The sequence below is a fragment of the Bactrocera neohumeralis genome, chromosome 6 (assembly GCF_024586455.1).
Source record: "Bactrocera neohumeralis isolate Rockhampton chromosome 6, APGP_CSIRO_Bneo_wtdbg2-racon-allhic-juicebox.fasta_v2, whole genome shotgun sequence".
NCBI classification, from domain to species: Eukaryota; Metazoa; Arthropoda; class Insecta; order Diptera; family Tephritidae; genus Bactrocera; species Bactrocera neohumeralis.
Genome location: NC_065923.1, coordinates 19980696 through 20002079, shown reverse-complemented (window position 1 = coordinate 20002079; position 21384 = coordinate 19980696). Strand labels below are relative to the sequence as shown.

General features: G+C 36.8%; 2 protein-coding genes across 3 annotated transcripts in view; one reads left to right on the top strand and one right to left on the bottom strand.

Annotated features, from left to right (window-relative positions):
- Positions 1-21384, bottom strand: part of LOC126762206 (protein still life, isoform SIF type 1-like) — a 154755-nt gene that overhangs the window by 70002 nt on the left and 63369 nt on the right. The window lies entirely within an intron of this gene.
- On the top strand, positions 10706-15487 carry LOC126762203 (uncharacterized). Of its 2 annotated transcripts, none has more exons than XM_050478770.1 (11): positions 10706-10824; positions 10885-11095; positions 11158-11318; positions 11382-11686; positions 11757-12063; positions 12140-12231; positions 12307-12469; positions 12592-12727; positions 14458-14625; positions 14813-14970; positions 15032-15487. In XM_050478770.1, exons 1-11 carry the CDS (start codon positions 10755-10757, stop codon positions 15208-15210), a joined length of 1950 nt encoding a protein of 649 aa, XP_050334727.1. In that variant the 5' UTR covers positions 10706-10754; the 3' UTR covers positions 15211-15487. The 2 variants fall into 2 exon arrangements, with proteins under 2 accessions (XP_050334727.1, XP_050334726.1); XM_050478769.1 differs by having other exon boundaries at positions 12137-12231.

The window sequence follows — 21384 nt, the reverse complement described above, 5'->3', positions numbered from 1 at the left end:
GTTTTTCGAGGAATAGCCTCTAGGGCTCATCCTGGATAGGAAGCTTTCAAGGAATCCAAATATCGAAGAGACAACAAAAACGGCTTCGATTGCCTTATGCTGCTGTAGAAGAGCCATTGGCAAAAGGTGGGGTTTCTCACCGAAAGGGGTCCTATGGCTCTATGACACCATATTCAAGTCCATTATGTTCTATGGAGATTTTATGTGACGGAGCGCTCTAGAAAAGACCACACTTGCAAAGAAATTCGAGACCGTTCAACGGGTGGCTGTCATCAGCATGTCATCACTTAACGCCATCTTGCACATATTGCCCGTAGACATCGTCGGAAGGTGTATGACTGCGAAAGTTGCTATCAGACTCAAGAAATCTGGGTTCCTAAAAAAATACGTGAATAAACTGTCGGAAATCCTCCCACACTTTGACTTCATACCGGTTTCACTTGGATAATGGAGTCACCAAACTGAACCTTGGCGGCTCCTTCTCTGCCCATATACCGGTGAGAGACTTGTGGGTGGGAAGAAGCCATTGGAGAAGAGAGGCAGTGAGCTTCTTTACGGATCGGCCAAAGCTTTGCGGGAAGGTTGGTGGGAGAGTTCACTATCAGGGGCTCTCTATTAACTACAGCTTCAGACTTCCTAACTATCGCAGTGTTTTCCAAGCCGAGGTTGCAACCATTAAGGTAGCAATAGATTTACTACTACGGAATACAGCCTCCTTCAGAGAAGAGACCATCCACTCAAAACGGTGATAGTAGCCATGAATTCATTAACAGTGCGGTCAGGGTTGGCCAAACTTTATTATCAATAGCTCCGAATCTCTTTGTAATAAGACTGGCAGGGTGCCAAGCCACAGCGAAATCACACGCAATTATAAAACTGTTCAGCTAGCAAGGAAATACACTCTAGATGGGCTTCACGGGAGCTTGGCTAGGGCTGGGCCCCCATCGGTGCCAAATCCTTTGACCCAAGATCGATCTCAAGAGATCTAGGGATCTTTGTGCCCTCAGTAAGGCTAGTTTCTCCCTAGCTGTGGTGGTTTTAACAGGCCCTTGCGCTATTGGCATCCCCGCCGTAAGACTAGGAATTTTATCAGACGCCATCTGCAGTAGCTGTATGAAAGAAGACGAGGTGAACACAACTCAATACTTCCATTTTGACTGTCCCGCGTTTGGAATATCAAAGCTTAAGCACTTTGGAGTGCATACTTTCAGACATCCGATCGAACTGCAAACCGAAAATTACCTGAAATGAGTTCTAGAAACATGAAGCAAACCGATCACAGAATTATCGAAGGAGCAGATATGAAAATACTACTACTAGTAAAGAAGATTTCGACGACGTGGAAGGAGAAACTCTAAAAACAATATTTGTACTATATAAAGAAGACATCTTTATGGTCCAATATTTTAGTTTCCTATTAGTATTTTTAAACATAACCGTTAAAAGAAGAAAGAGCATAGTTATCAGCAATTTCGCTAGTTATAGTGGGTGTGGCAATGGTCCGATTCAACCCATCTGCATTAGTAACCTTCTTATGGTGCTAAGGCACACGTGTCTTATTGAGATATTTTCATTTTTGCTCAAATTATCGCCTGCACGGATGCAAGGATGCTCGAATAGAACAGATCTTCCTGGAATTAGACACATTTCGTCATTCTGATAATTTATTTATATTTAATTAGAATTATATCTATATTTTTTCAGTTGTGACATATGGCAAAAGTGAGTATTTTCATCGACGTTATATTACAGAAAGAAGTGGAATAAAATGTGTTGGTTTGAGAGGACTTGAATAGCTCTGCGATTATATAATTTACCCAAATATGTCCCTCTCTGAAGCTGCTCAACCTTACCGAGCTACATCGTTTCGCTTTAAGGGCTCTTGAAAAGTTCCAAGAAGATCAGAAATTTTCGAGCTAAATTTTGTTCAGCGATAAGCCACCTGAAGAAATTTTATCAAAAATGATGCCGGTGAAAACATGACCGTAAATGGCGACCATTATCGCGCTGGGATAACCGACTATTTGATGCCTGGAATTAAAACTCATAATCTCGGTGACATTTGGTTTCAACAAGAAAGCGCCACTTACCACACATCGCATTAATCAATGCAATTATTGTGGGGACACTTCGGTGAGCAGATAATTTCACATTTTGGGATCATGTGATATCACACCGTTACACTTCCATATGGGAATAAGCAAAATCTAAAGTTTTACGCGAACAATCCCGCTTCGTTTCAGGCCTTGGAACAAAACATCACGCATATTATTCGAACGAGTCATCGAAAATTAAACTCAACAGATGGAGTCGCTATTATTTTGTCATCTAAAGGTACTTTCGTTTTTTGTCACGCCAAGTACTTTCGTTTAAGATTTCATTAATTTGGTATGAAACAGGCATATATTAATTGGATTTTAGAACAGAAAAAATGTTAAAACGTGTCTCATATAGGAGAAGATAATACTGATTTCAGAATTCAATAAATTATCTAATATATTATATTTTAGTCTACAATTTTATAGACTTTGAGTGAAGAATGAATGAGAAACTGAATGAATCGCTGAATTGTTTAATGAGTTCCAATGTATTTCTTTCAAAATAACTATAGTTTTCTTACTAAAGTTTTCTATTTCTCACCCAACAACTATTACTCGCCATTGGCGCACCCAATGTATAGAAAAAATACTCCCTGCATAAATAATGCCTAAACCCAGAGTGCTCTTCGGCTGCAGCAAACCATGAAATACCCACAAACAAAACAGAAAAAACGCGTTAAGGAAAAATGGTAGAAACAACAAGTGCGAAATCCAAAAGCTCTCACACAAAGCTCCCTGGCTAGTTGTTGACGATGCCTCGGATCAGAGGCGACAGTGCCGTGCATTGAATGCAGTGCTTACGACGACAAATTGTTTTGCTTGCAGATTATTTTTAGGGCATCAAGAGGGTGTGGTTCAAAGCCGGAGCTTCTACGAGCGTTACATAGAGAAAGCTAACGCAAACAACGAAAAGATAGAGGAAAACAAATGATGAACACAGAAAGAGCAGACAGAGCAGCGCAAGAAGCACCCCAACACGCAGAACATGAATGACACAATTTATACACACACACACTCACATGCATAAGTATAAGTGGTGCTAGATGACGTATGCAATGTGTGTATCTATGTGCATGCAACAGTTAGTGGCGTTTGCAAGTCATACAAAAACAAATAAATACACTAACATCAAAATAACAAAAGTCAAATAATGCTTTCTACGCTTAAAATTTCTTTAGATACTTTGTATGCCGAATTTTTCACATTTTTTCTTTCAAATTGTCTTCCTTTAAGCTTTAAGTGGTGGGTTGTCTCCTGCGAAATCATGTGTTGGTCACATGCGTTTCCTTTGCATACTCAAACTCATACAACTAGATGTGTATACGCATAGAAGTGCGTCATAAATGTTGCAGTCGCAAGAAAAGCTTTAAGGGCGGCTGAATTTTATGAATGAAAAGCTCTGAGGAGTGGCTGGCGAGCTTTCGAGAGCCACGCATATTTTTCTATTTTTTTTTAAGCAGGTATGACGTAAATGCCAGGAGTTTGAAAGCTTAAGAGCTTGAAAGCTCATGCGCCTAGTAAGCGCTTTCGCACAGCTAGCTTTTAATTCGCTGAACTAACAAAATTAATCGTATAGTTGAGAAAAGTTACATTTGTGTAAAAAAGCTTTAAGCTCGCACCCACAAGTAGGAAACTTAAATGCAGGGTGACTACGTTTTATGTTGACTAGCTATTTTTGTAGTGTATATATAACAGTTATTCGAAATTACAATGATTGTGTTTATATTTTCAAAAGCTTTTTGGCTCGAAAGGTTTTGATGTACGAAAGGATTTCAGTTAATTTTATACCCTTTGCAAGCCAACCTTGAAATTCAAATCAAATGAAGTCTCAATACATGAAAAAACGTTAACTTCGGCAGCAATGAAGCTATAATACTCGTCACGGTTGCATTTTTATAGCTTAGAAGGATGAAAAAAAATCTTTGTCCTGATTTTAATTTCTTAGTTCGTATGGCAGCTATGTATATACTATAAAGGTCCGATCTGAAAAATACTTTCGGGGATAGTGGCGTTGTCGTGGGCAATAATCTTCGCTTTCCCGCCCCGCGTCCGTACCTATTGCACAGTGTCCGCTACAATTGCGTCGAAATTGACTTAGCCAAGTCAAGTTATGGTTATTGACGGAAGAAGACAAAGGAAAACCGACTGCCTCCCAATCGGGTGAAATTGGGAAATGGTGCCCTCTCTAGAAAACTCATCGGCTTTGCAGTTTCCCCGGGCACCCATACAAGCCTAATATGGAAGAAGTTCGAATCTATTGCTAATGAGGTCATGCATTCCTAGTTTTGAGCCTACAGTAAGCGAGCTGAAAGCTAATGTAGCCGCTCGGCTAACAGCGTGAATGCTTCCGTCTCTGAAGAAAACTGCACTTCGTAGCTGTACATCTACTGCCACCTTGATGGCAGCCTTCTCCGCTTAAAAGACGCTACAATATTATGGTAGACTGAAACTAGAGTTTAGAGAGAATTTTCGACAGGCGACAGAAGACTCCTCCACCTATGCTCTCTCTTAACTTCAATTCATCAGTGGAAGAGCTCACTGTGTCTCTGCCCGGGCCCCTGTAGTTGTTATTGTTGTTGTAACGGTTATGTAATGCCCACTTGGGTGGTAAGATTCAGGTTGGTTGTCATCGAAGTCATCTAACGGTAGGCCCAGAAACATGCTGTTTCGATGGGGTCGGTATACTTGTATATGGAGAGAAGTGTTAGATTAGTGAGGTTTGATGGGCATTCAAAGAGGTGGTTAGAGTCATGCGGGGACTCGTTACATGTCCGGGGCACCTCATATACCCGTCTTCCCTAAGTCTAATAGCATTCTTCACCGCCAAGTACCTACCAACGATTTCTACAGGTTCAACGTGTAGAATGGCATTGAATGCCGTTATGAGAGTTGTCCTTAGTGCACCACAGATGCCGATGAGAACCACTCTTTTCGTGAACATGTCTCGTAAAATAAGAAAGTTTTCCATACAAGAATATGCTTTGTGTCGCTCGGTTTGTATGACAACTATACACTATAGTGGTCTGATGCCGGCGGTTCCGACAAATGTGCAGCTTCTTGGGGTGAAAACGACATGTGAAAATTTTCAGACCGATATCTCGAGAACTGAAGGTATAGCTTATGTGTATCCAGACAGACGAACAGACAGGCAGACGGACATGGCTAAATTGATTAAACTCAATAGCAACAACCAGCGAGAGAAAACCCAAATTTTGTCAACTAAAACAACTGCTGGCGGCCACAAGTCGAGTTGGAGGTACACTCAAGCAGAAATTTAAAGCAACCAACAAAATAGACAATAAAAAAGCCGATAAAAGCACTGTTCTATATAAACATTATATACAAGGAATAAATATATGTGTATGTTTGTATGTATGTTGAGGCAAAATTATTCTAATATCGCCGGCGCATTTTCAATTTACATAATAATTGCTTGAAGAAAAAAACATTTGGCTCTATTATCTCTCCGAAATCCTTTACTGCGCAAAGGCTTGTTATCTTCAGACAGCAAAGAAAAATAAAAGAAATTTCCTTTTCACGTCATGTTTACACAAATAAGTGGCCGAAGTCAAAAACGCAAACCGTTAAAGCATTTACCGATGGCGACGCGACGCGCCGCAAAATTTTATGCAAGCAAAGTTTTGCTTGTTATTATATAGAGGCACCCATACACATTATGTGCACATATATACTGTGTATATATATATACATGTAAATGCATATATACAAGTCTACAGAAGTACTTGTGTCTATGCCTCGAATTCTTGCGGCTAAGCCGTCTCCATTTCACCTAACTTGGCGCAAACCCTTTTGTCTCGTGGTATCAACGAATATTTTTACATAACATTTTACTTACTTGGGACCAATAAATGATATTTATGCGGGAATTTTAAAAATTTCCTAGAAATTGGTATTAAAATACAGCGAAAGTGAGTAAATCTCACCCAGCTTTCACTTAGTGGGCGTACCTAACCTAAATGCGGTTGGCTCTTAGGCAATTGTTGGGGCACATAGACACGAAGCTGCCGGTTGGCAATCGCAAGCCTTGAGATTTTTTGCAATTTATTCTATGTTTTTTAGTTTTATTATAATAACTTACTTTCAATGCCTTGCCGAAGTCGCTATATATAAAGTCCAAGCATTATTGCGCGCTTACCTGCAATAGACAAGAGCAAAAGGAAAAGGCGCAGTTAGCAAAGGATCACAAAAACAAAACTGTTACATACATATACTCGTACTCTAATATACAAACATACTTTAAAAAAGTTGTACGTGATGGTGTCGGAAATCCTATCTTGACCTTTTCTGACACATTTACTGACTCTTCGCGCTTTCACTTTGGCGGTGAGCATTTCACTTTTTTTTATCTTCTACTCACCAACATGCGTGAATTTTGCTAATGTTACACCCGATACTAATTAAACTTTTAATTGCTTTTATAAATCGGTGTGTTTGCCTTACAGCTCAGTGAACTGCGAATTTAGAATTGCTGTAGAACTCTCTCTGCTCAGTTGAGTGAGTATTGCGCGGAGTGCGTTCACAGTTGGATTGAATTGCGCTGACTTAGAAACATATATAGTACATACATATTTGTATGTATATGGATGTTACGTACACATAAATATATAAGCACTTAAGAGAAAAAATATCGGCTTTTAATTGACAATTAAAAAAACAAAATTTTTCAGTTGTTCATTTCAGACTATTGTTTTACAGGGCAGTAGAGTTCCAAATAATAAGTTAAATTAAGCTTTTTTTATTTTGTAATCCCAAAATCTTAATTAGAATTAATTAAATATTCAGGAAAATTTTTTTCTTTAATTAAAAGCTTGGGACTCCATTTTTTTATAATTATTTTTTTGTTTGTTATTTGAATTTTTATTTTTTTTATTTGTAATTATTCTTTCAAATTTAATTTTTATTAAAAAATGTATTCCCAAAAAACAGATAGTATTTTTTAAATTTTTTATAAAAAAACAAAGTTTGGTAAAAAGTTTGATAAATATTTATAAATTTTTTTTATTTAAAAAATTTGTCCGCTTTTGGGATTGAATTTTTTTTATAAAAAAAAGTTCAAAAAAAATTAAGCAAAAAACAAAAATATAAAAAATCGGAATATATAAACCAAAAAAAAAAAAATATAAAATAAATATAAACAAAAAAATATATATAAAAAATGGAATATATAAATTTTTTTTTATCATTATTATTTGTTTTTTTTGGTTAATCAATGTTTAACCAAAGAAAAAAAAAACAAAAAAAATTAATCCTAAAAATGGAACAAAAATTGTTTTATTTTATAAAACAAAAAAATCTGTGATTAAAAATGTATTTTTCTTTTTAAATTGTTGGTTCAAAAAAATAATCTTAAAAATGGAATTAAAATTTGCTCATTAAAATTTTAAATTTTTTTGAGATTCAAAATTTAACTTTTAAGTTACATACAATGTATAGTATATCCAATTTTTGGGATTCTATAACATTTCATGTATTTTATAATAAAAAAAGAGTTCCAAAAATCTTTAATTTGATATTTTTAATTTATTTTTAAAAAATTGCCAGTTATTTATAAAAAAACTTTTTTTTTCCAAATATTAAATGTTTTTTTGTTTATAAAAAACGGACTAAATTGTTTTATAAATACTTTGATTTATTTTAAAATTTTTTTAAATAAAATTGCCGGTTATTTATAAATTTTTATTTCCAAAATTCGGATTACATTTTTTTTCTAAAAAACTTGAATAAATTGAATTTCTAATTCTGATTTTTAAAACAAAAAATAATTCTTCAATTTATGATTTAAAATACTTGGAAATAAAAATTATAATAATTGAGAATAATATGCTCTAATAGAAAGTAAAAACTCTTTTTGTCAGTCGCACCTATTTTATATTTTCCATTTGTGAACCAAATTAAAAACTTTTATGTTCCACCCTAACCTAAAAAAATTTGTATTTTCAAACGCAAAAACAAAAAAATATTAGACACTGGAATGAGATCCTAACCTAAATATGAATCTTCGGTCTTAAAAAATTCCTTCAACAATACGGAGAAGATATACAGAAACAGAACAAACATAAGTAACACTAAAATATTCCCCTTAGCAAAATAATCGTAAAAATTATTTATTGCTTTGAACAATTTAGTACACTAAAAGTTAAGTAAGTTTTGCTTTGAATGTGCGAAAGTATTTGCGCCCACAAAAGCCATAATTAGACCGAAGTGAAACAAAAAACAACTTCAATTTCCGATTTACCCTAGCAGTACTTACATCTGTTTAGAAAACAACTTGCCGACAACAACAACTTCAGGCAAACGTATATTAGCTCTTAGCAGCAAAAAAAAGTTACACAGAACACATAAAGCTGAGCAAGACAGCGCAACTCAAGCGACGGACGGACTATGCAATGGGCAGCATTGTCCTGTGTTTAGTTTGATTAATGACTTGATTGCTGCCACAATACGTTTTGTTGTTGGCTGACAGCGACCACCTGGCTGTTTTGTACTTTGCACTGCGAGCCGGAGCTGTTAAGTGCCCGATATTTAGGGTAATCATTTCGGGGCGACAGAGCGGTGCACATTTAGCAAACTCACCAAGAGTAAGGTGTGTAAGTAAGTGTGCATGTTTGTGATCTTGTTGCTACACAGGTAAGCGCCATGTTGCGGTTCTTGTCAGCGCTGTTGGTGTTTTTGTTTTACACTTAAGTTGATTAGCTTTAATCATGTTTAGCATTAAATCACCACATTAATTTGATTTACAAGTTTACCTCGTCACTCTTCATTGTTTATACACAGAGTGAATTCTCAAAAGTAACACTTCGTCATCATCGCAAGGGACCATAATGTCAATTAGGTGATAAAGTGCGAATATTATGTGCACAAAGCGTGTACGGAACAATATGCGATTAACATTACTTATAAATTTCTATGAATGTTGAAAATGTTAAATATTTTACCTGAAAATGGATAATAAGAAGGAAGGGTTAGTTAAGTGTTGTAGCTTACTTTCAGAAATGTTTTTGTGTAACAAGTTCAACCAGAAGTGTATGTACCTGTTTAGTTTTTTGAAAATTTTACTACTCGTGCATGTCTGTGTGTATCCGGTAACTATTTCCGTCGCAAAACAGCAGTGCCCCAAATTAACTCTTGGTACATTAAACTGCAAGTATTTGAAATTAGATCACACTTAGATTGCTTAAAAGCTACCGCCAATTAAACGTTATTACATACCGAATTCGTAGCTTATTGCAACGCTTTTTAGCTAAAACATAAAAGTTTCAGCTTCCTAGCTACTTAAGACTTCCTTTGTATTCTTTCATATATGCAAAGCATACCAAATATTGTGCTTATTCACACAGTTTTTAGTTACACTTACTCTAAATGTTATAAAACGTTTTTAAATAACAGAATTTCTGGTAAATTTAAACAATTATCACAATTTTTAAAAATTTCTTTCAACTCCGAAAGGGCGCTAACGCCAATTAGACCAGCTGATCGGAAATAGCGTTACACAGGGTTGCGTTTATTCTGGGAGAGATTTTTTAATTTTCGTTATACAGTTTTGAAGCCATTGAAAGAATGTTAAATAATTCTGCATATTTCTACTATAGTAATTTATTTCAATTTAAAACCATTTTCAACAATAAAGTATTATATTTTAATTGTGAGTTGTTGTATAATAGGGGTATTCTCTTGCTCTTGCAAAACCATTGCACGGTGCAAGAATTGCATGTATTTCCTCTTGGGGCACCGGCATAACAACAAACACACGCAGAAAATTATTTGCAATAGCTGTAAAATATGTCAGACCAAAACCCATGTATATTTGCGTGCAATGTCACGCAAAAATATAATTGCAACCCTGTTTTAGCTGTCATTTTACATAAAGACATATTACGTCGTTAAATGGTTGAGGAAGGTAAGTTTTAAATAGATTTTATAATTTCTATTTAAATTACAAAGATTTCTTGCAGTTTTTTTGTTAAAAATGTATGCAAAAGGTGCGCATATTCACAATAGCCATGCATAATAGTCATTCACAATAAATTGATTGATTGAATCAGCCGTTCATATATCACTACATTCTGCAATGGGTGCTCTTGTATATTTCGGTATAGTATTTTGCAATCTGCAATCTTGCAAGAGTAAGCGAATACCCCTAATGTGTTATATGAAGGTATATACAAATATTTCCAGCTATCCTTACAAAACGTTGTCTGTGCTCCACCAATTTCTAATTGGAATCCTGCTAAAAATGTAGAGCGATAGGCACAGGAATATTTATCTGCAAAGTATATTCTGAGCTTAATAGATAATGCAAACTATTCTGTATGACACTACTAAATTGTTTATTTATTTCGACGATTTTTTATTCACTTTCTTACCCGATCCAAAATTTTTGTTAACAACGCCGCACCTAATTTCGATAAAAACTTGAATTCAACGATTCATTTCTAATTAACAGCAGAGCCACCCTGCATTATATATTAATTTCCTAAATCTCCATGCACCCTGTTCTAATATGCCGCTGTCAAAATTAAATTCTGACAATTGTTTACATTTGAGCGGCGCGAACCATTTTAAAACATTTCATTTATATTTATTGATTGTAATATTATTTGTATTATTAAGTAATAAAGAAATAACCGATTGGAAATGGAAGAAGATATTGTGCAATATTTATTGAAGGATAATGTCGCCGTAAACACAGGGCCAAATGCTAAAGGTGAAAGCCTAACATTGCAGACTTCTGGAAAATAATGATAAATATTTTTTACTCCCACAGAGTTTTTTCTAGATCAGGCAGAAAATGAATTTAATAATGGAAATTTGCTGAATTCGATATTTTATCAAGTGCGTGCATTATATCAAGCCTCAGAGGAACGCTACTTTCAAATTGAGGCGAATCTTAAATGTGAGGAGGGCGACAACAAACCCACATTGGTAGAGAAGCTATGTAGTGAAATGAATGAGTGGGAAAAAGAAGATTTGAAAAGGTGAAAACAATTATATTAAATAGTCAATTATAATAAAAAACTAACTTTATTAAATTTTGTAGTAATCCTTTCATGCAGTATGTGGTGAGAAAAATAAGTAACGGAAAGCAAGCCAACCACAATGAGAAATCGCAGAACACAACGTGCAATTTTTTACAAAACATAATAGAGCCCTTGAAGGGCGTGCAGAAAATAGAAGGAATTTGTCAAGAATTGCCAAAAGGTTGTTGATTAGTACTCAGAATATTTTAATTGCTTTTAAAATTTTCATATTGTCAACATTTAGAGTGGACAATATTGCAATTGTGTAAAGGGCCGCGGACGGAGACCACATATTCAGTGTATCCACAAATTCATGAATTGGACGCCAGCATATATTTAACTGTTTTGAGGCATATACGTAGCGCTGAATATCCCACACCGATTTGCCTGCGCTTTAGTGGACCAGAGCAAAAGGAGCTTTTTCGTAAATACGCCAATATTGCAAAACAATTCAGGCAATGCATTAATGTTGATCCCAAAGAATACAACACCAAAGAATCAAAAAAATTGTACTGGGATATGCTGTCAGAATTGGATCAGTATATTGCAGTAATCAAACACAAAACACATCCGTATTTGGGTATTTGACACTATACATAAATTATTTTTTTGTTTGTAGCAAGTGCTGAAAGAGTTGAAGAATTTCTTTTTCCCTTGGAGTTTCCTCTTCACCGGCCAACCGTACATAAGACCATCGCCGGAAGCCAACGCGCTAATGGCTCAGCAAAAGAAAGCATTCGCCAGTGTCGATGACTTTTGCAACGAGTACCGTTGGGCGGCGCAAGAACGCGTGCTGCTCTCCTTGACCGCCATGAATGTCGATGCGCTGTCTGAACTGGAAATTCATGCAATTTGCGCTTTGCTCACCAGCAGCGAACGCGAAAAGAGCAACGCTGCTAAATTATTACTGAAGTTGCAAAATGCCCGTAAGCAATTCTACTAAGCGTTTTAGTTAATTTTTAACCTTTTTCTTATTTTTTGATTTGATTTCCCAAACAGCAGCAGGCGCTGAAGGTAATGTTGAAGGCGACGGCAATGGTGCAACAACAGGTCCCTCCACTCATCACTATCCGGTCATATTAATTGTGGATGAGGTTTGTATATGTGCGCCAATACAAAAAGCTTGTAAATTAAGCGTTTTAACGCAATCTATTTGCTGTCGCTTACAGCGTCTTGATCATTTCTTTTGGGAGGAAATAAATACTCAACAAGAATTTTGCCGAGTCAACTCTCTACAATGTCTCTGGCGTCTACATTGTCTCTATGGCGAGCGCATGCATCGCGGTTATTTACCCGTCAACATTGTCGACGGTGCTTGCCTGCTGAATCCCGGTATGTTTTTGCTCTCCACTACGAATTAATAGCGGTATTAATTTTAATTACTTATTCTTCCTCTTTATGCCATCTTCAACTCCACGGGGCACAACAATTGACTGGCTTAATGTCTTTTGTAGATAACAATTTGCCAAAAACCGAGACGCGTATGCGCTCCTTTTTCGAGTATTGGCTACCACATTGGCAGCGGAAGGTCGGACAGAAGCCAACACAGGATGAACTGCTTAAGGACTTCTTTAAGCGCAGCTGTTATGTGTAAGCGTTTTGTTGTTGTTGCTAATTATGTTGCACGTTTACTTTACAGTTTTATGTACACAAAGAGGTTAATCGACTTTTTAGGTTATAGCTTGGTAGTCTCTTGAACTTTAGTCCTTTAAGCTAATTAACGTTAAATATTGTTGTTATTGTAATGTTCATTGTAAAGTATATCACAAGCTTTTAATTTGACAGCACTGCTATACACTAGGAATATGTGAGACCGATCGTAGTAGCTTTGTTCATCTAACAGTTGTTTGTAACGGTATTTTATATAGAAACGTAGTCGATGTAGATATTTAAATTTTTGACACTAATTTTGTAAAGTATTTTAGTTTTCAAAAAACAAAATCGCACATAACCCTATTTTTGTATCACTTTGGCTTATTAGAACTCTGACACGCGAACTAGTCCCACAATTTTTGAGATATCTTCTAAAATTTTGCACGAGTCTTTTTCTCCTCAAAAGACTGCTCATTTATTGGAACTGAAGATATCGGACTACTATAGCATATAGCTGTCATACAAACTTATTAATCAAAATGAAGTTTTCGAATGAAAAACTTGTTTATATGACAAGAGATCCCCACGAAATTTAGTGTAAATTATTATTCAGCGAAAGGCTACAATTTCCGCATAATTTTTTATGCAACGGACCCGTTTAGGATATGATGACAGCCAAATTCATCGCTCAAAATTAGGTCCTTATTTGGAAACTTTTTTTATTTGTTAAGATATCTTCACGAAATTTAACACGTATTATTATCCAAAGCAGCGCGACATTTTCTGAACAAAATAATCAGATCGGAGCACTATAGCTTATAGCAGTCATACAAATTGATCGCTCCAAATCAGGTCCTTATTTGGAAACATTTTTTATTTGTTAAGATATCTTCACGAAATTTAGCATGAATTATTATTCAAGATAATGCTACATTCTCTGAAAAAATGGTTCAAATCGGACCACTGAAAGATATAGCTGCCATACGAACTAATCGGTTAAAATCAAGTCCTTTTATGGGAAACTTTCTTATTTGATAAGATAATTCACCAAATTTGGCATGAATTATTCTCCCTACCAATGCTACAATTTCTGAAGAAATGGTTCAAGTCGGACCACTAAAAGATATAGCTGCCATACGAACTAATCGGTTAAAATCATGTCCTTGTATGGGAAACATTCTTATTTGATAAGATAACTTCACCAAATTTGGCATGAATTATTCTCCCTGCCAATGCTACAATTTCTGAAGAAATGGTTCAAATCGGACCACTAAAAGATATAGCTGCCATACAAATTGACCGTTCAAAATGAAGTCCTTATGTGGAAATATTTTTTTATTTGTTGAGATATCTGCACGAAATTTGGCATGAGTTATTATTCCATGTAACGCTACCATCTCCGAAGGTATTGTTCAGATCGGACCACTATAGCATGTAGCTGTCATACAAACTGGTCGATCAAAATCAAAATAAATAAATTTTTATACCTTTTTATGCTTCGAGGCAGCCGAAGTAACCTCTTTTTCTTGTTGTTTTACTACTATTGATTAATTTTTGCAATTTGTGGCACTGCACTACAACAAAAAACGCCAAATTTTTACGCCAGCCACTAACATTTAAATTAAAAAATTCCATGCGATTGTTTTTTGTGTTTGTTTTTGCATCAAAATTCAATTAGACTAATTACATGCTGCCACTTTCTTTTCCCTTTATATGGTTGTGTGTAGGTACGCTGGCCACGGCTCCGGCTTGCAATACATCAATGGCAAATATATCGCCCGTCAACAAATGGATTGTGTGGTGTTCCTTTTCGGTTGTGACTCGTCACGTTTGCATTCAAATGGCCTCTACAGTGAATTGGTGGGTTCGCATTTGTATTACCACGCTGCCAAGTGGTGAGTATAACGTGGTATGCCAACGGCCAGAGAAATAGTTGAGGCCGTGCGAGTTTAATTAAAAAACTTTTGTACACACAACAACAACAACGCCAATGACTAAGTTGTTTTTGCTGTTGTTGTTGTGTTTTTGGTATGTTTCTGAATGTTTAGACATACATACATATATATATTTCCTTCTTTGCAGCCCCACTTTGGTGGGCACGCTGATGCCTGGCTTGGACGCCAACATGGATGGCGTTGCCACGGAAATTCTCAGCCGCTGGATAACGCCCAAATCGAGCAGCGTCTACGCTTGGCAATGCATCGATCGCTGCAGCTGGCTCAAGGAAGGTGTAATCAAGCGTAAGCATACTCGAAAATTGAAGACTCTGCCAAAGTTTCTATGAAAATGAAATATTTTCAGCATATAAATGTGATCTGCCCACCGTCGCTGACACGCCAATCTATCAGCAAGGCAGCCTGTGCGCTATTTTGGCGCGCATACATCAGCGCCGCTACGAAACCCGCCACTACAACACCGTGCCGTACGTGTGTCGTGGCTTGCCAGTCTGGAATTGCGATGTTCAACCGTTACCTGACTAGCTGGTTTATGTATATATGTAAATTGCGTTTGCTTTGCGCACTCCTTGTCATATTTAAGCCGCATGTTATGTATGTATACGTTTGTATTTCACAGTTTTAGTAAGTTGTATGTAAAATTGTTAGCTTTTTGGCACTAATTAGGGGATTTTAGTTAAAGTTGCATGTGTGTTAAATTATTTGGAAGCGCACGCGTTAGTTACTTAAGCCTCTACATGTTAATTAGGAATAGCTTTAGGTGTTTAAATATAATAAAAGAATTTAATATAAGTTTAGAATATATGCGGTTTTGTGTTTTTTGATTTTCTCTTAGTTTTTTGAGAAAAATAACTTTTTTCTCAGTAAAAAAAATATTTCCAGATTCATAGGTTTTCACAGAAAAAAAACTATGCGTTTAAAGCTTGAAAAATTATTTTTATACCCTGAACAGGGTAATATTAAGTTCGTCATGCAGCTTGTAACACCCAGAAGGAAACATCGGAGACTATAAAATCAGTTGACGAGTACCCGTCGACAGACAAACGAATTGTTACCCGAAGGCTGTGCAAAACAACAAGAGACTGCACGCCACTCTCTTTCACCGATTAGAAGTTTCGAAGTATTATCAACAAGGCGAAATCTTCTAAATCCATTGGCCCAAAAGGAATAAATATGCTGATGTTAAAGCACCTAGGCTCGGCGGGAGTAAGCTTCCAAACCAAGGTCCTCAATCTGTCACTGACCACTCTTCAAATACCTCATTTATGGAAAGTCGGACGAGTGGTCTCACTGCAGAAACTTGGGGAAACTAGTCAAAAAAAGGATATTTTTAATGCTTGATAACTCTCCTTTCGCCAGTAGTGAAGCCACTTGAGGCCTTGCTACTTCCGACGTTTACTCACCACCTGATTCTAGCAGACCACCACCATGGCTTCCGCAAAGTGCACAGCGCCAGCACAGCAGTTAGCATCATAAATGACTAGATAGTTTATGGCCTAAATCAAAAGCCGACCTGTGAGATCACGTTCCTCGTAGCGTTGGATTTGTCAAAATCTTTTGACGCGATATTGACGACGGCCAATGAAATCTATGACATGTGCTCAATAGCCGGCTATTTCTCCGACCTTTCCGCCTTCTTTTCTGCAAGGAGCTCAACACTCTCTTTTACTAAACTCACTTCGACCATATTCATAAACTGCCCGACGAAGTATAGACTGGATCTTAACATAACATAGCCGTCAATACGGTTAAAATTGACCCGACTCGACGTTGAAATTGAATCGACTGTTATTAATCATAAGATTTTAGTTCTTCGAAAGCCTGAGCTCCTTCACTCGCCACACGAATGAAAGAATGATAACTGCTAAAGTACAGAGCCACAACAAAATCCTCAAGTTGCTAGCGGGCGGCTCATGGGGAAAAGCCAAAGAAACGTTGTTGGCAACATACAAGGCCATCAGCCGGTATGTATTAAAGTACGCCATACCGATTTGGTCGCTTGGATGCTGTGAAACGGAAACGAAGTAACTACAGACATGTCAGAACACTGCACTCCTGACTATAACAAGATTCCTCTTGATGTCTCCGGTCGAACATTTCCACAAAAAGGCCCGCATGCTTCCAATAAGGAATATAACGAACTTCTTTCCAAGCATTTTCTGCTGGGATATTTTGACAGAAACTATCTCTGTATTCGTCCGCTGAATCGGAGTCTTCCCTTAGGAACATCAGGAGGTCTTTCTTTGACCACGTCGACGACATCGCTCAGTACGCTGACCACACTTCCGACGCAACTCACTTCGGCCACGCACTGACCGCCATTCACAGTGAAGCAGTGAAGCTATTAACACCTTCACCGACTTCCTCTCAGTGATTGTCGTACTTAGTGTCAAATAACCACCCATTGCAGACGAAAAACTTGAGTGCCGCAAGCCCCTAGAGTGATCCCTGCGCAATTTCGTTATGGATACTGTCACAAGTTAAATTCCTACTTATCCAGAATCCACCCCGACATATCGAATATATGTCCAGCAAGCAACAAGTCTTCGCATGGCTCTAAAGACTTCATTGAATACCCAGCACTCATGTAACACTATTCATTCTATAATCCGATCCCGTCGAGACAGCACGTTTCTAGAACTACCGTTAGATTACTTCGAGAACAACCAGCCTGAACCTTACCACCCAAGCGGGGATTAGATAACCGTTACAAAAACAGCTGAAGAGCTGAGTCGATTTAGCCATGCCCATCTGCCTGTATAGAGGCGAACTAGTTCATTAGTTTTTGAAACATCTTCATGAAGTTACTAATTTATCGAAACTGTCGATAATGGACCATTATAGCATATAGCTGTTATATAAACTGAACGATCAGAATCAATTTAAAAATCTGTTTATACCCTTTGATGCTTCGGTGCAGCCTTCGTTAACGTTTTTTCATATTTTCACTTATCCATTCTTCGTAAACTCACAATTTACAAACCAACACTGTTATTTCCCAAAATTTTCACACAAATAGACTTCAGCAGTACAAATGACCACGATTATAGCGAGCTTTAAAAGGGGTGAAGTGCAAAATCTTCTCTCTCACTTGCTTAGTTTGGTCCTTTTGCCTTTTAATGCGCTCGACAGAGTTTGTCAATAGTCTTTGGACGCCTTTATAAATCACTTCCGGTTTGTGGTCGGCAACACGCTGGCACTTTATGCTGCGCTTGCAGCTTGAGTTAGCGGTTTTTTTGCTAGCGGTTTTTGCTTTCATTGTTTTTGTTTTCTTCCAAGTTGTTTTTGTTTTCATCTAGATTGTTTGTCAACTAGCAGCAAATGGCCTGTAAACGACATTTAAGCCAATGTTTATGCCGCCGATTTACAAGATTTTGCAAAAAGCATCAACACCGGAGAGCTTTTATGGCTTTATTGTGGCGTTTAACTTTTTAAAGTACTGCAATTAATTAGTGATTAAGTTGGAGGTGTGAAAAAATTGGTTTGCAAGTGAAGATATCGCAATTGACTTCAATCAAAAGACAGGGAACCAAAACTCAACTGCTGGCCTCTAGAAAAGGAGATATTGAAACGTATTTCAAGAGAAAAGAGTTCCAATGGAATTGTCAAGTTCAAAAACTTTAAATTAAAATGTTAGATTAGGTTAAATTTCGTTTTACTATCTACCTAGTTTAGTCAAAATACATTCTGTAGGGAGCTGTCCCAGCAAAAATCTACTTTTTTATTGCTACGAAGTACCTGAGATACGGACAAACTTTAATAGAAAACGACACAGGATATTTAAGAAGAGGTTCCACAAAAATGTCATGACTGTGTTATGACAGATAGAACCCAGTTCCGGCGATCAGCTGTGCATTCGACGACAATTTATTCCCAGTGAACATTCTTTAGAGATCTGAGAACTGAAAATTGTCGCAGGGCGTCAGATTTCAAGATTACGGTAGACGCGGAAGCAATTCAAAGCCCAATTTATTGATTTTTTCCATAGTTTTCAATGATTTGTAACACTGTGGTTGTGGCTTGGTGAAAAAGCACTATTTTTCCGTAAAATATGAATAAATACCATGGGATCAAATTTGACCCGGACTGGTAAGTTTTGTGTTTCTGTTGGAATCACGGTCATAGTATCGTCGAAAATGTTGAAAAAATGTTTTGAAAAGTTTACTTTATCACGAGCATAAGTATTTGAGGGGTACAAAGAATTTCGTGAAGGTCATGATGTCTTCGAAAATTAGTCACATGCGAGTCGAGAGTTGAAAATGTAATATGAAATCATAAATGTATTTAGACGGTACTTGAAACTCATTAAAATGCTTGATATGTTTTTTTCAGTCCGGGTCAATTTTGATTAGATGAAAATTTCAAATTTTTTTCGTTAAAACCATATTTTCGACACAAATATTTTCGAGAATAATGTAAATAGAAAATAATTCTCAGAAGATCAGCGGTATTTATACTTCAAGAATTCAAGAAAAATAAAGCAGTTCGCACACACAAAAGCATATCCTTAAAGCAGCGTCTTTAAATGCAAGAATAAATGATGATAAGCAATTCTGCAATGTAATGTCATTTCAATTCGCCTTATTAGATAAGTTGGATCCAATACTAAATTGTTTGTATGTCGCTATTCACTGCCATCAGTCATTTCTAATAAATAAACACATCACTCATACGCCCTGACCAACAAAAACAAGTCTTCCTTCACCTTTCTACGCTATTTCTAGCCTCTAACTTACATTTACCGCTGATGCATGAGTACATATTTATTAATAAGACAAGTTAGACGAAACTTTTTATGGCCGCACTCGGGCAAATGTAAGCAAATGCGAGAGCTCGCATTAAAAGCGGAAAATTGCACAAAATGAAATGGTAAACTTTTCGCTTTTCACAGTTATGAGTATACGCTTCAAACTTTGATTTCACTTGAAGTTGTATGTGTGTGTGTATATGTGTGTCCACTCACTCATTCTCATTTCTATAACGGTCGTACTTTTCAATTTCACTTTTCTTTTCGTTTTTTTTTGCCCATTCACATCAACAGCTTCACTTTTTTTCTGGTTCACAGCACCCTTGGCTTGTCATAGAATGGGGTCATTTGAGTTGAGTTACACTTGGAAATGTTATTATTTTGAGAGAGTTTTACTCACTTTCGAATTGAAATTGATTTGCAATGAGTTTTTGCTGGAGTGTTTCGCTGAAGAGTACTTTCAGAGATATAAAATTCATAGTTTTAGTCAAGGAGCTGGAATTATGGCACAATTTCGCTTTAACTTAAATCTTTCTCATGTAAATATTCTACTTCACTGCTTTAATATTGAAGCTTTTCTCAGATTTAGTCCGCTGAAATGAGTATTCTTGATTATCGCGCCACTCGCTTAATGACTTGCTTAATGAATAATCTATGATTTAATAGTTGCGCTGAGCTTTAACGGCGAGCAAATATCAACAGTTAATATGAAGTGCTTATTGAGCTTATAAATGGGCCTCAGATATAGGCGCATAAGCATATAAAGTATATATGTACATAATTGTCTATGTATGTTTACATTTACATATATGTACATATACATTTGTATGTATAGTATATTTGCGTATAACTGCAATAAAGAAGCCTTAAGTGCCCCATATGGAATTTACTACGGCTTGCTTCTAAAATACACAGCTTCACGGAAGGCTGAATCACAGGTAAACAACAACAACAACCACAACAAAACAAAATGCAGAGACTAGGAGACCGTAGCGTAGTAACAATAAATCTTAATAAACATATAATAATTGCAGTTCCGCAGCATGGCGTTGAAAAATTAACGCAGCTGAAGAAATGTGTCAACGCAGCCCTGTAGGAAATCGACGGAGTATATAGCACCTCTACGAAAATCATCATTTTTTTCATAATAATTAATATAATAAAATAAATAAAAGTAAAAAATTTGAAGAAAATGTTCAAGATTTCAAGAGCACGATATTTACCATTTCCAAGAAGATTCTTAGATAAGAGTGTGAAACCAAAAAACATAAATTTCAGCTACTCCGAAGCTACAATATCCTTCACAGTAGCATTTATATAGCAAAAGAAGGTATAAACCAATCTTTATCCTGATTTTCTTCGGCCCGTTTGTCTTGCCATATGCCATAATAGTCTGATCTGAGTAATATGTTCCGAGATGGTGGCGCTACTTTGGGTAGCCATGCCATAGACATTTTCATAGTGGACACCGAGAGTTGAAGAGACTACGAAGAGCTTGACAAGTTGGCCAGAAGCCTTCAAGACCGAAGCACACTCTTTTAGAACCTCCAGAGGTGATCTGATGCCCAGAGCTTACTAAAATTATGGAGGGAACACTTCTCCAGCCTGCTAAATGGCAGTGAAACCTTAACACCTGGGTATGAAGAACTCAATTTTCCAATAGATGGAGATGGAACAAACGTTCCACTGCCCGACCATGAAGAAGTTCGGATAGCAATTACTTATCTGAAGAACAAAAAAGCGGTGCAGCCGATGGATTGCCGGCCGAGGTATTCAAATACGGCGGTGAAGGAACTAATAAGGAGCATGCATCAGCTTCTTTGTAGAATATGGTCGGACGAAAGCATGCCCGACGATGGGAATTTATTAAATTTAAAAAAAGGGAGACCCCACAATCTGCGCTAATCGCATTATGGTCCTATCCAGTGTATTGTATGAAAGTTTAAAGCCCG

Excerpts from the sequence above, each read along its gene's own strand:
- LOC126762203 (XM_050478769.1), top strand. The coding sequence starts at position 10,755 with ATGGAAGAAGATATTGTGCAATATTTATTGAAGGATAATGTCGCCGTA. Across the intron at positions 11,096-11,157 it reads GAAAAAGAAGATTTGAAAAG|TAATCCTTTCATGCAGTATG; the intron begins GTGAAAACAATT and ends TAAATTTTGTAG. Across the intron at positions 12,064-12,136 it reads ACTGAAGTTGCAAAATGCCC|CAGCAGGCGCTGAAGGTAAT; the intron begins GTAAGCAATTCT and ends TTTCCCAAACAG.